Source organism: Benincasa hispida, chromosome 5 (assembly GCF_027475165.1).
Source record: "Benincasa hispida cultivar pf3 chromosome 5, pf3_genome.v1.1, whole genome shotgun sequence".
Classification (NCBI taxonomy): domain Eukaryota; kingdom Viridiplantae; phylum Streptophyta; class Magnoliopsida; order Cucurbitales; family Cucurbitaceae; genus Benincasa; species Benincasa hispida.
Window position 1 is genome coordinate 25984737 of NC_143482.1, and position 25378 is coordinate 26010114.

The 25378-nt window shown below is 35.7% G+C and overlaps 1 protein-coding gene across 1 annotated transcript; it reads right to left on the reverse strand.

Annotated features, from left to right (window-relative positions):
- Positions 1-22600: 22600 nt before the first annotated feature.
- Positions 22601-25121, reverse strand: LOC120077699 (F-box/RNI-like superfamily protein). Its single transcript, XM_090313760.1, has 3 exons — positions 24269-25121; positions 23329-23609; positions 22601-23236 (listed from the first exon to the last, which is right to left on the reverse strand). Exons 1-3 carry the CDS (start codon positions 25008-25010, stop codon positions 23000-23002), a joined length of 1260 nt encoding a protein of 419 aa, XP_090169886.1. The 5' UTR covers positions 25011-25121; the 3' UTR covers positions 22601-22999.
- Positions 25122-25378: the final 257 nt, after the last annotated feature.

A 25378-nucleotide genomic window follows, 5' to 3' on the forward strand; every position in this document is an offset into this window, starting at 1 on the left:
AGGAAGCAATCAACTTCCTCCAATGGGGGAAACAGAAATAGCCGTTCCAGTCCTCCCAGACCTGGGGGGGGGACCGTAAATCGTCTCAATCGAGATCAGGAAACAACTGGCGGGGGCCGCCACAACAGCATAACAATTACAATCGGCCCCTGTCTTGTTTCATATGTAGAGGGCCACACAGGGCGGGCGAATGTCCAAATCGAACTGCGTTCAATGCTTTTCAAGCCACATTAGCCTCTACCTTCGAAGACCAGGCTGAACTGGAGGAGACGGTAACCGAGCCAGCGGCTGAAATTGAGAATCCCAGGATGGGGGCATTGAAATTCCTATCTGCACTCCAGAAGAATATGGGAAAGGCGACGGAGCCACTAGAGAAAGGTCTCATGTATGTAGACGCTTGGGTCAACCAAAGATCGGCCAAAACCACTATGGTTGACTCTGGGGCTACCCATAACTTCATGGCTGAAACGGAAGCTCGCCGCCTGAACTTGAATTGGGAAAGAGATGCAGGGAAGATGAAAGCTGTGAATTCCGCAGCCCTACCAATTACGGGGATAGCGAAGAGAACTCCGGTGAAGTTAGGAGACTGGAAGGGCTTCGTTGACTTCGTAATTGTCAAGATGGATGATTTCGACGTGGTACTGGGGATGGAATTTCTGCTTGAACATAAAGTCATACCAATGCCCCTCGCCAAATGCTTGGTCATTACCGGATCTTCACCACCGTAGTCCAAGCCAGTATCAAGCAGCCAAATGGGGTGAGAATGATCTCAGCCCTCCAATTGAAGAGGGGCCTGGCCCACGACGAACCCACGTTCATGGCCATCCCGATAGAATCAGTTGAGTCCACTGAAGAGGAGATCCCCCAAGACGTTCTATTTGTCTTGGAAGAGTATCGGGACGTCATGCCGAAAAGCTTGCCCAAGTCCTTACCCCCACGAAGGGAGATTGACCATGAGATTGAGTTGTTGCCAGGGGCAAAGCCGCCTGCCAAGAATGCATATCGGATAGCCCCGCCAGAATTGGCTGAGCTTCAGAAACAGTTAGACGAGTTGTTAGAGGCAGGATTTATTAGACCGGCGAAGGCTCCTTATAGAGCCCCAGTACTATTCCAGAAGAAGAAGGATGGTAGCCTCCGGTTGTGCATCGACTATCGGGCCTTGAATAAGCTCACAGTCCGCAACAAATATCCCCTTCCTATCATCACTGACTTATTTGATCAGCTTCACGGTGCTAAGTATTTCTCGAAGCTGGACCTACGGTCTGATATTATCAGGTTCGAATTGCTGAAGGAGACGAACCTAAGACGACCTGTGTCACGAGATACGGAGCCTTCGAATTCCTCGTGATGCCCTTTGGCCTCACCAATGCTCCAGCAACGTTCTGTACCCTAATGAACCAATTGTTTCACGAATACCTCGACAAATTCGTCGTAGTGTATCTTGATGACATTGTGGTCTATAGTGCCTCGCTGGAGGACCATCGACATCACCTCCAACTAGTCTTTGAAAAGTTGAGGAGAAATCAGTTGTATGTAAAGAGAGAGAAGTGCTCCTTTGCCCAAGAGCGCATAAATTTCCTCGGCCACGTGATTGAGTGTGGTCGGATTGGTATGGAAGAGGGCAAGGTGGCTGCAATTAGAGACTGGAGGGTACCATCATCCGTGACCGAACTACGATCCTTCCTCGGACTAGCCAACTACTATAGGCGGTTCGTAGAAGGATTCTCGAGAAGAACAGGGCCATTAACCGAACTGTTGAAGAAGGATAGCCAATGGAGCTGGACTCCCGAATGTCAGGCCATCTTTGAGGGCCTGAAGAAAGTGATGATTGAGGGGCCGGTCCTCGAAATTGCCGACGTGACCAAGCCATTTGAAGTAGAGACTGATGCTTCTGACTTCGCGTTGGGCGGTGTTCTCCTCCAAGACGGACACCCCATCGCGTATGAGAGTAGAAAATTAAATGATGTCGAACGGAGGTATGCCGCCTCCGAGAAAGAGATGTTAGCAGTAGTTCACTGCTTGAGGGCCTGGAGACAGTATCTCTTGGGGGCCAAGTTCGTGGTCAAGACCGACAACAACTCCATTTTTCACTTCTTCAACCAACCAAAGTTGTCGTCGAAACAGGCACGATGGCAGGAATGTCTAGCGGAGTTCGACTTCCAGTTCGAACATAGATCGGGGAAAAGCAACCAAGCGACTGATGCTCTTAGCCGAAAGAGCAAACATGCGGCCCTGTGCATGTTCGCCCGCCTACAAGCAAGTACGTTGAGTGCAACAGTACGAGAAACTGTCAAAACTCACTTGACAAATGACACAGCGGCACAGGCCATCTTACAGTTGGCTAGAGAGGGGAAGACACGCCAGTTCTGGGTGGAAGATGATCTACTATACACCAAAGGCAATCGCCTCTACATCCCCAGATCCGGGGAGTTACGAAGGTCGCTGATGAAGGAGTGTCACGACACACCGTGGGCAGGACATAATGGTTGGCAGAGGACTTATGCCCTTCTGAAGCAAGGCTACTATTGGCCAAGTCTTCGAGACGATGTCATGAAATTTACCAAGACTTGCCTTGTCTGCCAACAAGATAAGGTTGAAAGGGCAAAATTAGCGAGTCTGCTGGAACCTCTACCTGTGCCCTCTAGACCGTGGGAGAGTGTGTCTCTCGACTTCATCACCCATTTGCCAAGGTGGGAGAGTTTGAATCGATCCTTGTTATCATCGACCGGTTCTCGAAATATGCCACGTTCGTCCCAACGCCGAAAATGTGCACAGCCGTGATGACTGCTCAGCTGTTCTTCAAACACATTGTGAAATTATGGGGTGTCCCTATGAGCATTGTTAGCGATCGGGACGGAAGATTCACTGGGACATTCTGGACAGAATTATTCAGAATATTGGGATCATCACTGAATATCTCTTCTAGCTATCATCCCGAAACTGACGGTCAGACGGAACGCTTCAACAGTATGCTCGAGGAATATCTGCGTCACTTTATTGACGCTAGACAGAAGAACTGGGTCCAGTTGTTAGATGTGACTCAGTTCAGCTTCAATAGCCAACAGAGTTCCGCGACCGGAAAAACGCCCTTCGAAGTGGTGTGCGGCAGACAGCCACTCATGCCACACTTAGTGAACCACCCTTATGCAGGCAAAAGTCCTCAGGCACATAACTTCACTAAAGAGTGGAGCAAAACCTCTGAGATCGCTCGCGCCTACCTAGAAAGAGCATCGAAGAGGATGAAGAAGTGGGCTGATAAGAAGCGGAGGGCCCTTGAGTTTCAAGTTGGGGACAAGGTCCTGATCAAGCTACGACCAGAACAGTTTCGTTTCCGAGGCCAGAGAGACCAACGGCTAGTAAGGAAATATGAAGGTCCAGTGGAGGTAATTGAGAAGGTCGGGAGAACCTCATATAGGGTTCAGTTACCCTCATGGATGAAGATTCATCCTGTCATCCATGTGAGTATCCTGAAGCCCTATCATCCCGATCCCGAGGATGAACAGCGAAACATGCTAAGGCGCCTACCGGTCACGATGAAGAGTTCTGCTGAGAAAGAAGTTGCACAAATCCTGGATAAACGTACGCGCCGTATTGGAAGACCCAGACGAGAACTGACAGAGTTCTTAGTGAAATGGAAGGATCTCCCCGATGAAGAGATCAGTTGGGAGCGGGCCGAAGACTTGAAGAGTGCAGCTTCAGCCATCGCAGATTTTGAACAAGGTCGGTTGACGGGGACGTCAACCAATTAAGTGGAGGAGAATGTAACGGTCATGCTTGTCCAGGGCCTGTTGCCCATGGCCGCATGCCCAATCCAACCCCCTTCTAGCTTACTTTCATATCCTGTATTGTATTAGTTTAGTTAGCTTGCTTTCTTTACATTTTCATTGTAAGTGACCACTCGCCCTTTTGCATATGCAAGGGTGCCAGTTGGCTTTTTGTTCAGAATGCACTATATGGTGATAAGACTAACCATCACTTCCTCATACCCGGAGTAGTACTCTATAAAGCCGTTGTTGTTACTTATTGCTTTCTAGTCTACTACAATCTTTCTTTCTTTATACACACTCTCAAATCTTCTTACGAAAACCTTTTCTCTAAACCCGTTTTCTAAAACCATTTTCCCTAAAACGGGATTGGAGGTTGCAAGAGGCACTCGGTGTGCCATCGGCAGTCCGTATTCGAGTTGGCTGGCTTGTTCGTGAGCGGGAACAAGTGCCGCACAATCGCTAAGAGAAGCTTCCGAAAGAGCGATTGTGACACAGTGCAGACTATAGTATATATTTTTTAAACGTTGTTCCTTCAAAAAGTATTTCAGAAACACCGTTTGAATTATAGAAAAGATGCGAAACTAGTTTACGTCATTTTCGTATCTAGGTTGTCCAGCACACATGTTGGTACAAAATCCTAAGAAACAAAAAAAGGTTCGAAGTTATGCCTCTTTATAGGATACCCTAAAGAAACAAAAGAAGGACTGTTCTATGATCCCCAAGAAGACAAAGTGTTTGTATCGACAAATGCTACATTCTTAGAAGAAGATCATATTAAAAATCATCTACCTCGCAGTAAACTAATATTACAAGAAATGACCAAAGATGCTACAGAAAAATCAACAAGAGTTGTTGATCAAGCTGGTCCATCAACAACTATTGTTGCCTCGTCACATTCGTCTCAAAAGTTGAGTATGCCTCGACAAAGTGGGAGGGTTATTCAGCAACCTGAATGCTATATGGGTTTAACAGAAACTCAAAACATCATACATGATGATGGATTAGATGATCCATCAACCTTTAAAAAGGCAATGGAAGATGTTAACAGGAAACAGTGGATAAAAGCCATGGACATTAAAATGGAGTTTATGTACTTCAACTCTGTCTGGAAACTTGTAGATCAACCACATGGGGTTAAACCTAAAGGTTGCAAATGGATCTACAAAAGAAAACGAGACCAAACTTGCAAGATGCAAACCGACAAAGCCAGACTCGTGGCAAAAGGTTTTACCCAAAGAGAAGGGGTTTATTATGAAGAAACATTTTCTCCTATTGCCATGATAAAATAAATTAGAATACTTCTATCCACTGCCACATATTATGACTATGAAATATGGAAAATGGAGGCCTAGATAACTTTTCTAAACGGCCATCTTGATGAAAGTATTTTTATGTCTCAACCGGAAAGGTTCATCAAACAAGGATAGTAACAGAAAGTCTGTAAGCTTAAACGATCCATTTATAAGTTAAAATAAGCTTCAAGATCCTAGAATATAAGATTTGATGCTACGATCAAATCTTATGGATTTGAACAGAATGTTGACGAACCTTGTGTATACAAGAAAATAGTCAACAAGACTGTAGCATTCTTAATACTTTATGTTGATGATATCTTGCTCATTGAGAATGAGGCAAGCTTCCTTACTAACGTAAAGAGATGGTTAGCAACACAGTTCCAAATGAAAGATTTGGGTGATGCTCAATACGTTCTAGGAATACAGATCTTTTGGAATCAAAAGAATAGAACCCTAACACTATCTCAAGTATCTTATATCGACAAGATATTGTCAAAATATAATATGCAAAATTCCAAAAATGGTATGTTACCTTTTAGACGTGGAATTCATTTGTCAAAGCACAGTGTCCTAAGACACCTGAAGATGATGAGGAAATAACAAGAATTCCATATGAAGCTGCAGTTGGGAGTTTAATGTACGTAATATTATGTACACATCCTAACATATGCTTTGTAATTGGAATCGTCATCAGGTTCCAATCCAATCCAAGACACATTCATTGGATTGCTGTCAAAAACATCCTCAAGTATCTAAGGAGAACGAGGGACTGTATGCTTATGTATGGACCTAAGGATTTGATCCTTATTAGATACACTGATTCTGATTTCTAGACTGACGTAGATTCAAGGAAATCTACTTCATGATCAATTTTCTCAATGGAGGAGCTATAGTTTAGAGAAGCATTAAGCAAAGCTGTATCGCTGACTCCACGATAGAAGCAGAATATGTAGCCACGTGTAAAGTCGCTAAAGAAGTAGTATGGCTACGTAAAATCTTAGCTGACTTGGAAGTAGTTCCATATATGCGCCTACCTATCACACTGTATTGTGACAATAGTAGTGTTGTCGCCAACTCAAAAGAACCAAGGAGTCACAAACGTGGAAAACATATTGAAAGAATGTATCATCTCATCAGAGAGATAGTACACAAAAGAGACGTGATCATCACGAAGATAGCCTCTGAAAACAACTTTGCATATCCATTTACGAAGGCTCTCTCAGCTAAAGTGTTTGAGGGCCACCTGGTTGAACTAGGACTCCGAGCAATGTAATCTAGGGCAAGTGGGAGAATATCTATGGTATTAGAAATGCCTAGTTGTACTTTCCTTTTATGTTTCTCAACATTGTATTGTATATATTTATTTTCATTACAGTTTTAGTCCAAGTGGGAGATAGTTAGAAATATCCTAGAACTCAGAATTCATAAATTTTATATTAAACATTCTATTTATCAATAAAATATTATTGAGTATCTTATTCAATAAAGTTTTTGATTTTGCATTCTATTATGAAAATCCAATAAACATATCCATGGCTATAGTATGAATACTTTAACTTTATATGGTGACATAAACAGGATCAAGTTAATAGTATATAGCCTAAATAGTCTATAAGTATATGAATGAAATTGGGTATCTCATCTTGGTAACACTGTTAGATGCGGCTCATTTTGTATAGTGTTGGATTTTATGTCCTAAAACTCGTAGTTTGTAATATCATATTCTTGTTCAATAAAGCTGTTATTGAAAATCTTTAATAAATTTAAATTCTATATTCATGAATTCAATAAACTAAGTTTTCGAGGCTATTAAGTTTAAGTTTGAACTTTATGTAGTGACATAAATGTGGATCAAGTTCAAATATATATAGCCAAAATGGTCTATAGTATATGAATAAGGTTGGGCGCCTTATTCTAGGGACACTATGAATGTGGCTCATATTGTAGTTAGTACAAACGATGTGATCCTAAACCGTTCATGTGGAGACATGAAAATGGAGGCATCTTATGTAAAGAGTTTACATAAGACTAAACCATGAAATAGTCACTTTTTACGTTCTAAATGCCGTTTAATGTATAAAACTTACTATTTTGTTAATTGATGACCTGGGTAACTTAATCTTAATCCTGAGCTAACTATGAACTCCTGTTCACTCAGAATTATCCTTAGATCTTCATAGGTGAGGGCAGCTCATTATCGCTGACCCAATAAGCCTCCCATTTCAAGGGTAAGATCAGGTGGATAGCTGGGAACATAGGGTGCAAGACGGAATTCACTCCTACCCGTTATAGGGATAGTAGATAGGTTGTTTCCTTTAGTACTAAATCCAGCTCTTGAACAAGGGGTCCCACCCTCTTATTGGCCCGAGAGGGGTTCGGTTTATAGGTTGGACCTTAAACCAATTGTTCATTAGAGGATCAGTGGAACTTAAGGAATAAGATGTAGTCTCAGGGGTAAAACGATTTTTATGACCCAGCCGAGATTACGAACAACCTGTGAAGGATTAGCTTACTAATCATGGTTATATCATATGGACACAAATATATCTATAGTGAGGGGAGTGCAACTACGGGACTATAGTGGAATGACCTATGAGTTAACGAATGTTGATTCGCTCCATCTAAAGAGTTTAGCCAGCTAATCTCGGATCGTTGGAGCCCATGATCTATAGGTCCATTAGGTTCCCCTACTAGCTCATATGGAATAAACTTAGAACAGTATGATAGAATAATTCGAATTGTTCGAATTAGGTGAAGAGAGAGAAACCGACAAGTATATATGATATAGTGGTTGTTTTTTTAGTTTAGAAATACATATTTAATATTTAAATGTGATTTAAATATCAAGAATATGAATACGTTCATATTCGGAAGCTCGAAAATAATGGAAATGGCCAAAGATGTAAAAAGTCAAAGAGTTGACTTTTGACTTTGAAAAGTCAAACTTTGACCGACCTTATATTCAAATGTGATTTGAATTTCGAGAAAGTGAATGCAGATTCATGCTCGGGAGGTAAAAATTAATCAACATGAAAAAAATCATAAAAAGTCAAAAAGTTGACTTTTTTATCAAAGTTTGACTTTGATCAAATGAATATTTTGCATTTTGACTAAAGTTAGTGGGAAAATCCAAACTTTTGTTGGATAATTCCACTAACAAAATAGTGGGCTAGGTGTTGACTTATAGTAGAGACACTAAGCCCACTTAGATAGTGGATTCTAGGTGTTGGGTTTTTATGAAGTTATTTCATGCAATTTTGCATTGCCCTTTTCTATAAATACGGGCTTGTCATTTTGGATTAAAAACTTTTGGACATTTTGCAAAATTAGTTTTTAAAAATTGGGCTGAAAAAATCCATACCCAACCCAAATTTCACTCTACTATTTCCATCTCTTTCTCTCTCTCGGGTTCTTCATCCATCAGGTCCCACAACCCGGTTCTGAATCTAGAGGATAGTAGATCAGCTCTAGTGGTTGTCTAGTTCGTGTTTGAGCGGAGATAGATGAGTTTCGGGAGCTTCAAATGTAATGTTTCTAAAAACCCTAATTAATTACTTTTCCATCATATAGGTAATACAAATGATGTGATCCAAGATCATTCATGTAAAGACATGTGAGTGGGGCATGAGTTTGCATATAAACTAGACCACGAAATAGTCACTTTTCTTTATAACGATCGTTTACTGTTAAAACTAACTATTTCATATTTAAAGTAACCTAGGATAACTTGATCTTAATCCTGAACATGCTATGAACTCCTGTTTATTCAGGATTATCCTTTGATCTGCATGGGTGAGAGTAGTCCAATAACATTGCTCAATAAGCCTTCCATTTTGGGTATAAGACCAGATGGATAGCTGGGGACATAGCCTTGCAAGATGGAATTCACTCCTACCCATTTTAGGGTTAGCAGATAGGTTGTTCTCTTAAGTGTTGATTTCAGTCTTGAACAATCGGGCCCCTCCTTCTCATGATAGAGAGAGAGAGACATGATTCATAAGTAGTATTATGAATCAAATTGTTCATTAGAGGGTCAGTGGGAACTTAAGGAACAAGATGTATTTACAGAGGTAAAATAGTAATTTTGACCCAGATGTAATTACGAATGACCAGTGAAGGATCAACTTACTGATTATGGTTTACATAGATAGAAATATATCTACAATGAGGAGAGCGCAACTATTGAGCTATAGTGGTGTGTCTTGATAGTTAACAAATATTAATTAAGTCGATTAAAGAGTTTAACGAATTAATTACAGATCGTTGGAGCTCATGATCTGTAGGTCCATTAGGTTCCTCTACTACCTCTTAAATTGGAACAAAAATTTGAGTATTGATGTATGAAATTAGGGTTATGAATTTGAAATGTTCAAATTTAATTTTAGGGTTTTCAATTGATTGTATATGATACAATTAGAAATGTTTAATTTAACTGAAATTAAACAAAATTAGAAAATCAAATAATATTTAAATCATGATTTAAATATAAAATTGATTTATATTGGTGAAATTGATATTTTATTGATTTAATATTAAGATATTAAATTAATATTATTTTTAATTAAAAAGTTTAATTAAAAATTAATTAAAAATTTTTTATTTAAATTAATTATTTTTTAATTAATTTTATAAAATTAATTTAAATAATAAAATAAAATGATTTTTTAAATCATTTTCAAGTTAGTGTATTTTTCCATTTTATGGGAAAAATCTACTAACTACATTTTGATGGATTATCACCAAAATCCATTTTAATTTTTAGATGAGCACCAAGTAGGTGGTGTCCTCCATGCAGCCTATTGATTTGCATGAATTCTATCTATATATAGAAGCTCCATGCCAAAAGATGATGAAAAAAATATTTTGAGTTTTACTTGCTGAAGTGAAAACCTGAAAACCTTAACCCTCACTTGTTCATCCTCAATTCAGCTTGAATTAAGTGTTTCTACCACATGTTCCTACTTGAGCATAATGGAGAAGATCTCGGTGGTGGTGTTCTTGAAGATTCAAGCTCTATCTTGGTTGATTTCTGCTGAATTCGTGGAAGAAATCTTCAAAGGTAATATGTGTTTCAAACCCTCTTATGAATGTCATATGAACAGCATGTTTAAAAACTCAAATTAAATATAGTTTAAGTGCGTATTGATTATAAATTCTTCTGTTGCATGTTATATTACTCCTTCAGTTCTAAGATACCTTAAGAAGCTGAGGAGATGACATGGATCCCCTATGCATCAACTGTTGGCAACTTGAAATATGTGATGTTACGTACTAGACCTGACATCTACTATACAGTGGGAATAGTCAGCAGATATCAGTCTAATCCAGGATTAGATCACTAGTCTGCCATTAAAATCATCCTCAAGTATCTTAGGAGAACGAGGGAATACATGCTCATGTATGGGTCTAAAGATTTAATCCTTATAGGATACACTGACTCTGATTTTCGAACTGATAGGGATCCTAGGAAATCCACTTCAGGATCAGTGTTTACTCTTAATGGGGGAGTTATAGTCTAGAGGAGCACCAAGCAAGGGTGCACTACTGACTCCTCCATGGAGAGTTTGGAAATGTCCTAGAACTCGCAGTTCATAAATTTTATGTTAAAAATTCTATTTATCAATAAAATATTATTGAGTGTCTCATTCAATAAAGTTGTTGATTTTGCATTCTATTATGAAAATTTGAAAATCCAATAAACATATCCATGCCTATAGTATGAATACTTTAACTTTAGTGGTGACATAAATAGGATCAAGTTAATAGTATATAGCTTAAATGGTCTATAAGTATATGGATGAAATTGGGTATCTCATCCTAGTAACACAATTGGATGCGGCCCATTTTATATAGGTAATACAAATGATGTGAGCCACAAATCATTTATGTAGAGATATGTGAGTGGAGGCATCCTATGCAATGAGTTTGCATATAGACTAGACCACGAAATAGTCGTTTTCTTTATAATGACCGTTTACTGTTAAAACTGACTATTTCATATTTAAAGTAACCTAGGATAACTCGATCTTAATCCTGAGCTAGCTATGAACTCATGTTTATTCAAATTATCCTTTGATCTGCGTGGGTGAAAGTATTCCAACAGCACTGCTAAATAAGTCTTCCATTTTGGAGATAAGACTGGATGGATAGCTGGGGACATAGCTCTACAAGATGAAAATCACTCCTACCCATTTTTAGAGTTAGCAGATAGGTTGTTCTCTTAAGTGCTAATTCCAGGTCTTGAATAATTGGGGCCCCACCTTCTCGTCTGTTTTTTTACATCTTTGACTAACGGGTCATTCCACTATAGTCCTGTAGTTGCACTCCCCTCACTATAGATATATTTGTGTCCATTTGATATAACCATGATTAGTAAGCTAATCTTTGACTTTTTACATCTTTGACCATTTTCATTATTTCCGAGCTTCCGAATATGAACGTATTCATATTCTTGATATTTAAATCACATTTAAATATTAAAGTTGTATCTCTAACTGAAAACCCGACCACTATATCATATATACTTGTCTGCTTCTCTCTCTTCACCTAATTCGAACAATTCAAATCATTCTGTCATACTGTTCTAAGTTTATTCCATATAAGCTAGTAGGGGAACCTAATGGACCTATAGATCATGGGCTCCAACGATCCGAGATTAGCTGGCTAAACTCTTTAGATAGAGTTAATCAACATTCGTTAACTAACGGGTCATTCCACTATAGTTCCGTAGTTGCACTCCCCTCACTATAGATATATTTGTGTCCATTTGATATAACCATGATTAGTAAGCTAATCCTTCACAGGTTGTTCATAATCTCAGCTGGGTCATAAAATCCGTTTTACCCCCAAGACTACATCTTGTTCCTTAAGTTCCACTGATCCTCTAATGAACAATTGGTTTAAGGTTCAACATATAAACCAAACCTCTCTCGGGCCAAGGAGAGGGTGGGGCCCCTTGTTTAAGACCTGGATTCAATACTAAAGAGAACAACCTATCTACTATCCCTATAATGGGTAGGAGTGAATTCCATCTTGTACCTTATGTTCCTAGCTATCCACCTGATCTTACCCTTGAAATGGGAGGCTTATTGGGCCAGCGATGATGAGCTGCCCTCACCTATGCAGATCTAAAGATAATTCCGAGTGAACGGGAGTTCATAGTTAGCTCAGGATTAAGATTAAGTTACCTAGGTCATCAATTAACGAAATAGTCAGTTTTATACATAAAACGACATTTAGAACGTAAAAAGTGACTATTTCATGGTTCAATCTTATGTAAACTCATTGCATAGGATGCCCCCACTCACATATATTTATATGAACGATTCAGGATCACATCGTTTGTACTAACTACAAAGTGGGCCGCATCTATAGTGTCCCCAAAACAAGGTGTCCAATCTTATTCATATACTGACTATTTTGGCTATATATTTGAACTTGGTCCACCTTCATGTCACTATATAAAGTTCAAACTACATTAAATAGCCTCAGGACCTTAGTTTGTTAGATTCAAGATTACAATTTCAATAATAACTTTATCGAAAAATAAAACAGAATATATTTATTAATTTACAAACTACGAGTTTTAGGACATAAAATCCAACATAAACGAGATGTATTTACAGGGGTAAAATTGTAATTTTGACCCAACTGTAACTACGAACGACTTGTGAAGGATCAACTTACTGATTATGGGTTATATGGATATAAATATATCTACAGTGAGAAAAGTGCAACTATCGAGCTATAGAGGTGTGTCTTGATAGTTAACGAATAGTAATTAATTTGTTAAAACTCTTTAATCGAATTAATTACTAGATCGTTGGAGCTCATGATCTGTAGGTTCATTAGGTCCCTCTACTAGCTCATTAAATTGGAATAACAAATTAAATATTGATGTATGAAATTAGGGTTATAAATTTTAAATATTCAAATTCAATTTTTAGGGTTTTCGATTGATTGTATATGATACAATTATAAACGTTTAATTTCAATAAAATTAAACGAAATTAGAAAATCAATTAATATTTAAATTATGATTTAAACATAAAATTGATTCATTGGTGATATTGATATTTTATTAATTTAATATTTAGATATTAAATTAATATTATTAAAAATCAATTAAAATTAGTTGTATTTAAATTAATTATTTTGAATTAATAATAATTAATTTAAATAAAATGATTTTTTGAAATCATTTCAGGTTAATGGGTTTTTCCATTTTTGGGAAAAAACCCACTAACACATTTGTTGGATAATCACCAAATTTAATTTATAGATTTAATGATCTTCAAGCTGATGCTGTTCTTCATGCAACCCTATACATTTGCATGAATTCTTCCTATATATAGAAGCTCCATGCATGAAGAATATTAAGCAATTTGATGATATACTTGCTGAAGTGATAACCTGAAAACTCTACATACCTCCCTCTCTTGTTCTTCATCAATTCAACTTGATTTAAGTGTTTCCACCATACGTTCCAGCTTGAGCATAATAGAGAAGATCTTGGTGGTAGTCCTCAGTGTGATTCAAGCTCTATCTTGGTGATTTTCAGCTGAACTCGTGGAGAAATCTTTAAAGGTAATATGTGTTTCAAACCCTCTTATGAATATCATATGAACATCATGCTTAAAACTCAAATAAAATGTAGTTTAAGTGTTTATTGATTTTGTAATCTTTCATTGCATGATATATCATTCCTTCAGAAGGTAGAATATATAGCAGCTCGTGAAGCTACCAAGGAGGTTGTCTGGCTCATAAAATTTTTTACTGATCTGGAAGTAGTTCTAGACATGTCAAAGCTTATAAATATTTATTGTGATAATAGTGGTGTTGTGGCTAATTCCAGAGAGCCAAGAAGCCACAAGCGTGAAAAGCTTATTGAGCACAAGTACCATCTGATACGGGTGATTGTGCATCGAGGGGACATGATCATCATGCAGATAACTTCAATGCAAAACATTGTTGATCTATTTACAAAGGCCTTTACAGCTAAAGTTTTTTAGGGACACCTGGAGACTCTGGGTCTACGAGACAGGCCGCATCTAGTCTAGGGCAAGTGGGAGATTTTATACTGGGCATGTATTGTATGCCCTAGTTTCTTGTTTTTGTGTATTGTTGTAATATTTTGACTTTTATGATGTACACACCACTAGCTTTAGGACAAGTGGGAGATTGTTGGGGTTGATGTCCTAAATTTCATAGTCTTATAGTTTGTAATTGTATTACACAAACTTTTTATTTATCTAATAAAATAAGAGTATTTTATTGGACATTTAGTTGCATTAACCCACAAAATCAATAAACTAAGATCCAAGGTTTTTTTTCTATAACTTAAACATGTATGTGGAGACATACAGGTAGATCGATAACCTAAACGGTCTGTAGCAAATAAATAAGTTTCGGTACCTTATTCTAGTGACAATACCAATACGACCTACTTTATAGTTTTTTTACAATTGTTGTAAAGTGCTACAAATGATCTGATATTGATCATTCATATGGAGATATGTGAGCGAGAGTATTCCATACAAGGAGTTTGTATGAGACCGGACTACGAAATGAATAGTCTCTCTATATAACAATGTTGCTAAAAGAGATTTACATTTCATCGGGATGACCATAGGTGACTTGACTTGAATCTTGAGTGAGTGGTTAATTCCTGCCTATGAAGGTTTTCCTTTGATCTACATGGGTGAGAGTGACCAGTTTTGCCGACTCAATATGCTTACCATTTAGGGAATTCGTCTGATTGGGAGTTGGGAACACGATTGCACAGATAGGAATTTACTCCTTTTCTATAGTTAGAGTAAGTAGAGAAATTGCTCCCTTAAGGGCTGATTCCGTGGCTTGAACAATGTGGCACTATACCCTCTCCTGAACCGAGAATGGTTAGGTTATAGTTAGTCTACAACTTATTATTTACTAGAGGGATCAGTGGTATGTAAGGAGTTAGATATAACTACATGGGCAAAATGGTAACTTTGGCCCAACTGTACTTACAAGCAATTTGTGAAAAGTCAACACACCGTTGATTGGTTATATCCAATGGATACAAAAATATATATGTAGTGCGAAGAGTGTAGCTGTCGGTCTTTAGTTGAGTGACCGATGATTAATGGAAGTTGATTAATTTAATTAATTAAACAAGTACCATTGGAGAGAAAATAAATATTTGAATATGATTCAAATATGAACTATATGAATGTGATTCATGTAAATATTATAGGTTAAATGAGAGAATGTTAAACTATAGGTTATAATATATGTGATAATATATATATATATATTAAAAATTATTTTTTAATTAATTGGTAATTGGAGGAAGTTGTCCACTTAATGTCTCATTAAACGTGGGAGGTGGGGAAGTTTCTTCTAGGATATTATTCTTCTTCCTTCATTGGAACATAGAAGATAGATGCAAGCTCTCCTAGAAAACTTCTCTGCAAACTTTTCTTCTCAACAAAAACTTCCCTCTCCTACTAAAAATTAAATCGAAGCCCACAACTCTCGACGATTCTCACCTTCCAAGAATATCAAGGTTTCGTAGTGGTAGTGTCTGAATTGGGTTTTTTGCTTGCTGTATTTTTTTGGCATTGGTGGCGAATTGTTCATGACTGGAGAGGAATTGGCGAAGAGATTGGTCTTCAAGGATAAGTGGTTCTAAATCCCTTATTTCATCTTAAAAGTTTTTTATAGCATGCTTAATTGGAATGTATTTCATGTTTCCATCCTTTGTCAATTTGTGAATTTCTGTGTTCCGTGTCCCTCCGAACAAAAGTCGTTGTATATAACGTCATGGTTGTTTTCCTTCCCTCTTCAAAGACATGTTAATTTGATAGTTCCATCGGTCCGGATAAAGATGTAAATGTCAAAAATTGAGCTACAAACCACTTCCGCATAGGGTGTTTACAGATCACACTCCCAACAATTAGAAGACTCCCATACTCTTAAGGTTGAACACTTTTTGAAGATACAAGTCTCCTAAATATACAGAGACTCTTCCAAGACTTCAATTTTGAGAACAACACGTGCACTGGTTCCTCAATTCAAGCGTACGGATTCAATTGAAAGAGAATTAAAGGTTCAAGTACTAGAGATTGAACCACATCTGCATCAAATCTACATCAATACAAGTTCAATTCCACGAAACATGTTTCTCTAGAATCCTCATGCGAATAGGTTTATAGATTTTCTAACTTTACAAAGTATCTAATAGGTCCATGTCCATGAACATGAACTTTCGATTGTTTGTCTAATAAGTCTCTTTGAAAAGATAATATTTTAGTTTTTTTTTTTTAATCAAAATAACATTTTAGTTTATGTATGGTAGATTTGTTAATTTCCAAAACAATATTGGATATGACAATAACCTACTACACACAAAATTGAAAATTCAAGAATTTATTAGACGAAATTGAAAATTCAATGATCTATGAAAATACTCATTTGATTAAATTATAAATTTAGTCCTTTAACTTCTATTTTAAAAAAAAATATCTAATAGATCCATGAACTTTATATTGAGATTTGTGCTCTAAATGTTCATAATTAATATATTATTTTATTATTTTATTTGCGATATTAAATAGTCCATTATAGTAAAAAACCAAAGTTATTGTATAATCTGAATAATATGTAGTTGACATATGAGTAGATCATTTTCAAGAATTTAAATGATTTATAGTATGGGGATAAGTTTGGTGTCTCATTCTGAAAAATACGACTCACTTTGTAATTAGAGATGTTTACGGGGTAGAGTAGAGACGATGACGATTTCATTCCCTGATCCCTGCAAAATACCTTGTGGGAATCGAGATAGGGATTCCCCGTATGGATTTCGTCAAGATTGCGTTCCCTGCAGAGAAAAATTCTCCGTTTTATTTTTTTAAATTCATTCATTTTTAACAATTTTTATATTTATTCTAAACCTTAATAAAAATTTATATATTAAATAGACTATTTTCCAATGCATATTTATTCAAAGAAAATACAATAAAATTTCCTACTAAAAACAATAATATTTTATGTGCAAAGTGATGTAATCGAACCCTTCAATCCTATAATGGAAGTAATTGAATTGCACGCTTTGATTCTATTTTAGAATTAAAACACATAAATTAATATTTAAAGGGTTAAGCATGTCAATATACCTTTGATGATGTACATAGTGCACTAAGATCTCCTTGAAATTCCTCATCTCTTTGAATCTACTACCATGAGGTCTTCTTTACTATGACTCTAACAAGTATCTGGTTTGTGGGAGCCTCCTCGAAAAAATTGAAGGGAAGGGAAGTTTTCTTTGTCTCCTTTAGTTTATGGGAGTATCCTTGAAAGAATTGTGAGAGCCTTCTTGAAAATCTTCGAGATTACATCTAATAACCTTAGATTTTTTATTGTAATAAGTAATTTAATATTGCATATTTAATAGTTAAATAATTATTAAATAACTAATTAACGATGGAGTTTTATGACACGAATTCCAACACAAAGATATAATTAAAATATTTAATACCATAATTTCTAAAATTATATGTATGTATGTACGTACGTATATATTACAGTGAGCTGTGAGCTATATAATTATTTTTTTTTTTTAAAGAATCATAGTGTCTCCTCACTCCCTCCCTCATTCTCCATCTAATTGGAGAATCTCCACATTCCGAGCAGATTCCACGGGGCTAAAGAAATGAAATTCTCCATGGAAGTGTGTGAATGTCGTACAAATTGCATTCGATTTGTATACAGAAAAATTAAGAAGAAAATATTTAGCAAAACGTGATAAACATTCAACTTCTAAACATGCTTTCTACAGAGAATTGAGAGAAAAAGAAACCCACCCTTGATGAAACCTTTTCTTCACGTTCTCCTTTCTTTTGCCTTGGTCTCAAACCCTCTCGGCTTCTCACAATCATCGATTCATGAACACAGTAAAGAATCCAAACAAGAATACCATCACAAGTGAAACCTCATCATTCTCAAGAAAACAAGGATTTTGGATGTGTGGGCTCCAAACAAATATTTTTTGCTGAGGGAATTTTTCAGAGAGATTGAGAGAGTGAGAGAAGTCCGAGAGATTTTCTTAATCCTTTTATACTGTGTTTTTCTCAGCACCACAGATAAGGGAAAAAGGAGGGAGGGGGAGTTACATTAACCTTCTTTTCACGATTGGCTGAGATAACTCTCCATTTTCTTAATATTATATTAAAACAAAAATTATTAATATAATATTCATAATATGGTTAACTAACAATTAATAAACTATATTATATGCGATAATCATATTATAATGCAACTTCTTCTTATACCCTACAGTTTTAATATGAATGAAATTCATATTAAATTTTAATGTATAATATATATTGCTAGGTTATGATATATAGTTAATTATAAATATGATTTATAATTAAGACTATATTAATGTGAGAAAAATATTCTGAATCTAATTCAAATTTTTTTTCACATTAATATAGTTTTAATTATAAATCATATTTATAATTAACTATATATCATAACCTAGCAATATATATTATACATTATATCAATCATATTAATATAATTAATGACTTAAATTCCCATAAATAATTTGAACAATTCGAATTACTGCAGAACAATTATTCATTGTTATTATCCTTAGTGAGCTGACAATGGAATCTTATAGACCTACAAATTAGAAACTCCAAGAATAATCAAACTAAACTCTTTAATTGGATTGATCAACATTCATTAACTGTCGATACTCTACTAAAGACCGACAGCTGCACTCTTCGCACTGTAGATATATTTCTATGTCTATTGAATATAACCAATCAATAATAAGTTGACCCTTCACAAATTACTCGTAACTACAATTGGGTAAAATTTATTGTCTTACCTATGTAGTTACATCTAACTCCTTAAATGCAACTGATTTCTCTAATGAATGAATAGTTTATAGTCCAACTATAAATTAACCCACTCGAGCCAATGAGAGAGTGAGGTCTCATTGTTCAAGACACGAAATCAGCTATTAAGGGAGCAATCTATCTACTTTCTCTAACGATGGAAATGAACGATTACATCTTATGTAGCTATGTTTCCAGCTCCTTACTGGGACAAATCCCTAAAATGGTAAGCATATTGAGTCGGCAAAACTAGACACTCTCACCCATACAGATCAAAAGATTGTTCTCATAGACAGAGTTCACAACTTACTCAAGATTAAGGTCAAGTTACTTATGGTCATCCTAATGAAAAGTTAGTTTCTTCAAGCAATGGTGTTATACGGAGAAACTAACTATTTTGTGGTCTGATCTTATATAAACTCTTTATACAGGATACTTTCACTCATATGTCTCCACATGAACAATATGATCATAGTGTTTATAACACTTACAACTCATGTAACAATTACAAATTAGGTCATATCCGCGATGTCACTATATGATGCAGACCTTTTAGGTTATTACTTGAACATGATCCACCTGTTGTCTAACACATACTGTTCAAGTTTCATTAAATAACTTTAGATCTTAGTTTATTGGATTTAGTTAATTTTATCTAAATGTCAAATAAAATACTTCTTATTTTATTTAATAAATAATTTGTATTTACAAATTACAAACTACAAGATGAAAGAGATTTAGGACACTAAATCCAATAGGGGTCCCGACCCTGCAGACTAAATGGGCATATCTACTTATAATGGTTACAATTGATTTGATCCAAATCGTTCATGTGGAGACATGTTAGTTAAGACTGTTAAAGTATATTCACGTGTAGTAGAGAAAATCAGAATCAATAAGCACTCTAATTAAACTTAATTTGAGTCTAACATGCTTCAAAATAACTTTTATAGAAGAGAGTTTGCTGAACACAATACCTTTGAAGAATCATCTTTAATACCAGTTGAGTTCCACGTAAAAGAGCTTCAATCTTCAAGTAGACCACCACGAAGACCTTCTCTACTATTCTCTTACAAGGATTGTGTGGTAGAAACACTAAATTGAGCTGGATGTATATAAGATATGAAGAGGGTTTGGGGGTAGTTGATTTCTGCAGAGTTCTTCAAGGAAGTCTTGTAAGCATGAATCAATTATTCAGCTTAGCACTTCAATTTATAGAGCTTTCATCATGCAAATTCAAAGCTTGCATGAAGGTCGGCTCCTAATTTATGGAGAAAATGGAATTGAGTGAATAAGGTGTCTTGCATCATAGTGGAGATTTCCAACTTTTGAAAATATCCACTTTGAGTTTTGATTTTCAAAATGGTTTTTCATAAAATGATTTTCAAAATCAATTTCTAAATTAAACTTATTTAATTTGATTTATTAGTTTTATAAAAAATTAATTCACTTAATTAATTTTTAAATAAAACTAATTAATTAAATCTTTTAATTAATTTTCTTAATTTAATATATAATATTAAATTTATAAAAAACAGTTCCATCATAATGAAATTTATTATACAATTAATATTTAAATCATATTTTAAACATTGACTGTTTCTCCAATTTTGTTTAATTTCTATAAAATTAAACATTTTAATTGTATCGAATACAATAAATAGAAACCTTAATTGAATTTGAACATTTCAAATTCTAAACCCTAATTTCAAATCCTATCAAGATTACTCAATTTACTAATCCAAATTACGAGCTAGTAGAGAGACCTTATGGACCTATATATCATGAGTTCCAACGACTTGTAATTAATTGGTTAAACTCTTTAAACCGAATTAATTACTCTTCGTTAACTACACAGACATTCTACTATAGCTCAACAGTTGCACTCTCCTCACTGTAGATATATTTCTGCCCATTTTAACCATAATAGATCCTTCACAGGTCATTCGTATTTACAGCTGGGTTAAAGGTTATCCTTATCGTTTTACCCCTATAAATACATCTTGCTCCTTAAGCTCCCACTGATCATCCATTGAACAATTGGTTTATAGTCCAACTTAAAAATCATTACCCTCTCTTCCATGAGAGTGCAGGGTCCTATTGTTCAAGATAAGACATCAACGCTTAAGAGAACAACCCGTTAACCCGTCCCTATCTGATCTTATCCCAAAATGGGAGGCTTATTGAGCAATGCTGGAATAATCCTAAATAAACAGAAGTTCGTAGTTAACTCAGGATTAAAATTGAATTACCCTAGGTAATTGAGTTTGAGATAGTCAATTTTAATAGTAAACGGTTGTTATAAAGAAAAGTGACTATTTCAAAGTTTGATTTTATGCAAACTCATTACACAGGATACCCCACTCATATGTCTCTATATGAATGATTTTTTGGATCACATCATTTGTATCAATATACAAAATGAGCAGCATCCAATAGTATCACAAGGATGGGATATCCAATCTTATCCTTATAGACCATTTTGGCTACATACTAAAACTTGATCTATTAAAGTTAAAGTATTCATGTTAAGTTAAAGTATTCATGTTATAGCCATGAATTCGTTTATTAGATTTTCATAGAAAGATGCAGTATCAATAGTAATTTATTAAATAAAAAAACTCGACAGCATTTACAAACTGCAAGTTTAGGTCATTCCCAATAGAGACATCCTATATAGTATTTTATATTTCATCTCTCCTTATAAATTCATTAATTGAAGAGATATATATTTCATAGAATGATCATATGTAACGATCTTAATCTTGAATGAGTTATAAACTTTTGTCTATGTAGGCTTGTCATTTTATTTGCATGGACAAGAATGTCTCTAGTCGCTAATTCAACAAGTCTATCATTTCAATTGACTAAATCAATACTTGGAAACATAATTTCATGAGTTGGGATTCACCTCGTCTTGTATATGGCAAATAGATGAGTAACTCTCTTGAGTCCTAATTTCGTGATTTGAACAATGAACCTTACTCTCTTACTGGCCCGAGAGGGACTTAGTTTATGGTATGATCATAAACAAATCGTTTATAAAACCAATGATACTTAAAGTGCAAGATGTAATTACAAAGGTAAAACAAAAATTTTGAACCCACCATAAATAATCCAAAAAGAGTCAACTTGCTTAACCTTTACTTTCTAATTTAATTCTAAGTTAAATCAAAGATGACCCATTGCTTTCGCTATGGGTTTGAGTTGTTATTCCCCTCACATTCAATTGTGTCATTGGCTCTTGGACTCTAAAAATATCAACTAAGTTCCTAAACTTCCAATTTTTTTGTCTAATAAATCAGTCCATATCATATTCAACCTCCTTTAAAATTAATAAATCCACAAGACAAAATTTAATTGGACAATAAACTTTAGATTTTATATCTAATAGGTCTTTGACCAATTAGATACAATTAAAAGTTCAAACTTATTACACAATCGAAAGTGAAGGCCTATTAGACATTTTTCAAAGTTTAACAAACCATTTGATATAAACTTGAAAGTTGAAAGACTAATAACTTAACATACTTTTAAAGTTGAACCTTTCAAACAACCTAAAACTCCACTACTAAGCTTATAATTCAACCTTCCAGACAAAAAGACACTCTTTATTCAAATTAGTAGGCTAAAACTAGAACACACTTCGTTCTTGTGCATCAGAAAAATTTATCCAATCTTTATTATGGAAAACGTTTCGGTCATTCCTTCAAACTAAGGAATTTAGATATCCAATAAAGAAAATACATTTCTTCGATACCAATATCCGTTTACCTTTTTCATTTTTCGAATATTACAATTCACACACGACCTATAAAAACGGTTACTTGACCAATTAAATTATGCTCAAGCCAGCAACAATTGAACATCTTTGATCGATGGTCGCATCGAACAAGGCTGGAAACGAGCAATTAGTTATGAATTCATTCATAAAAGAATGACCAAACTAAGTTAATCATTTCAGCAGGTCAACCTGTAATCAGAGAATGTAAAAGATAAATGATGAACTTAAAATCACAAATGAGAGGAAAAGTGCCTCACTTGGCTTTTATTCAATGCGAACGACCGTGGGGTTGCAACATCTAAACTTGCAAATGTCATCAAAGAAATCATCTGCACTGCTATGGCTACTCTTCATTCTTAGAATATTTATTACCAGTGACTTCAAATTCTTGGCATACTTTATAAATGATTCGAGAGTATTCATCTTCTGTTCGGCGTTCAACGGCGATCTAACCGTAACCCAAACCTCCTCCAAACATGAGATTGCAAAATCTGGATCCACCTGAGTACCAAAAGAATGTAATTTATAAGCCAAGAAATCAATCCATCTCAAGAAAAAGTTGGTCTTATTTGGCAGGCACTGATTCTACTTACATTTTTAAGGCTGTGTTTTTGGCAAAGTGCAGCGAACATGGCTCCATGGATGTCAAACTTTTGCAACTTTGGATGGTTATTAAAAAACTCAACAAAGTCAATTTCTGGGAAAGGTTCAAGTGCATCAAAGTCTCCACTGAATTCAACCTTCATGTAAAGATGTTTCACCTCACTCCCACATTCAAGAATATTGCTTATTGCATTCCAACACCATTGAACACCTCTTAAAGATAGAGACTCCAGTGAAACAAGCTTATCAAAATCCACCATGTAGACTCTTCCTATCAAAGGTTTCCATACAAAAAAAAGAGAAAAACAGAACAAAGTTTTTATCCCTTGTATCATGTCGTACTTTGCAAATTGTAAAGATAAAGAAGGCAATTAATATCACAGAGGTCTTGAAAACGAGGTTCAAATTACTCTTAAAGCGTAGTACTTTTAAATAATGAACTTGCAAACTTATCAGAACCTACCATGTAGGCTCTTCCTAATAGAGGTTTTTACATACAGAAACAAAGTTATCCTTGTATCATATCGTATTTCGAACCATAAAGATAAACAAGGCAATCGATATCTCAAGGCTCTTAAAGTTATCCTTTGAGTGTAGAACTTCTTAAAGTAAAAAGTTTGCAAACTTCCACCTTGTACTCTTCCAAGTTCCAATTAATGATTTCCATACAAGAAACGAGTATATACTCTAAATCATGTCGTATTTTGTAAACGGTGAAGATAAACAAGACGATTAATATCATAAAGGTCACAAATGAGTTTGGAATGACTTTTGAATGTGGTAGTTATAATTAAGGTTCTTCTATTTAGTGTTCTGATCACATACATGCATACTGTGAAAGATAATTTTTCAATTGGTTGAAAGCATTTTTCACCCTCCAAAGAATCATACTGAACTTTCCTTCATCAGATTTCTAGTTATGATGATTACCTTGATTATTGGCAATTGAAAGATTTCTCAAGGAACTTGTCCCACGGGCTCTAATCCAACTACAGCCTTGAACTTCAAGGAGTTGAAGTTTAGGAGAATTGATCAAAAGTGAGCAGTTCCCCAAGCCATAGAAATCCAGCTTACACTGCTCCAAATGCTTCAGCTCAATTGAAACTGCAGTAAGACCTTCACAGCCAAGGAGCAATAAGTTGGACAAATTAGGACATGCACGAAGGGCACTGTTCAATGCAGGATCCTCAAACTTAGCACCAACAATCTCAAGGTTTTTTAACTTTTGAAACACATCCCATCTAGGTGAATGTGTCATTAACACGCCCCATAAATTAAGTGACTCCAAATTTGCTGCAGATCTAAGGCATTCCAACTTTGAAGGGCTCTCTTGACAAGCCTGAAGATCCACCAGATTATCCATCCGTAACTCAAGGTGTCGAAGCGTGGGGCCAACACTAGACAGCCATGAAGCAAGACCAACACCCGAAAATGGACTATAAACAACAAGCTCCTCCAAGTGAACAATGGATGATATCATCTTCCAAATGATGATGTCGGGACTCAGCCCGCCCGAATGGTTATCAAAGGAATTGCGAGGAAAATAGAGACTTCTAATGTAGGGCGTTGAGTCTTTCCAACGCTTCGATACGCAATTGCAGACAGCCACATCTCGAGCATTGCTCATATGTGACAAGATGCACTGAACAATAGCATCTGGGAGTGAGTCCATTCTGTGTGGACAATTATCAAACAGATTGTTGTTAGTAACCAGACATTTCACATACAAGAATCAGCAGGAGAAGAAAGGTAAATTAGTTCATTCAACATGCCACTGTTATCGTAAACCAGGACCATAAGGAATCATCAATCGTTCAAACTTCCTGATTCAACAAAATTTCATACAATTTGCACACAAATATCATCTTCTCATGTTTTAGTTCAGCAAATTGTAGAAAATCACAGGGATTAATTCCGGAACTATAGTCTTTTCTATAAAAACAACTACACGAAAATGCCTCCATGTTTTCATCCAAACTCCTCCAAAATGAAACAGAAAGCATTTAGAATCGTAATCTAACACAGAGGACTCTTGTAATT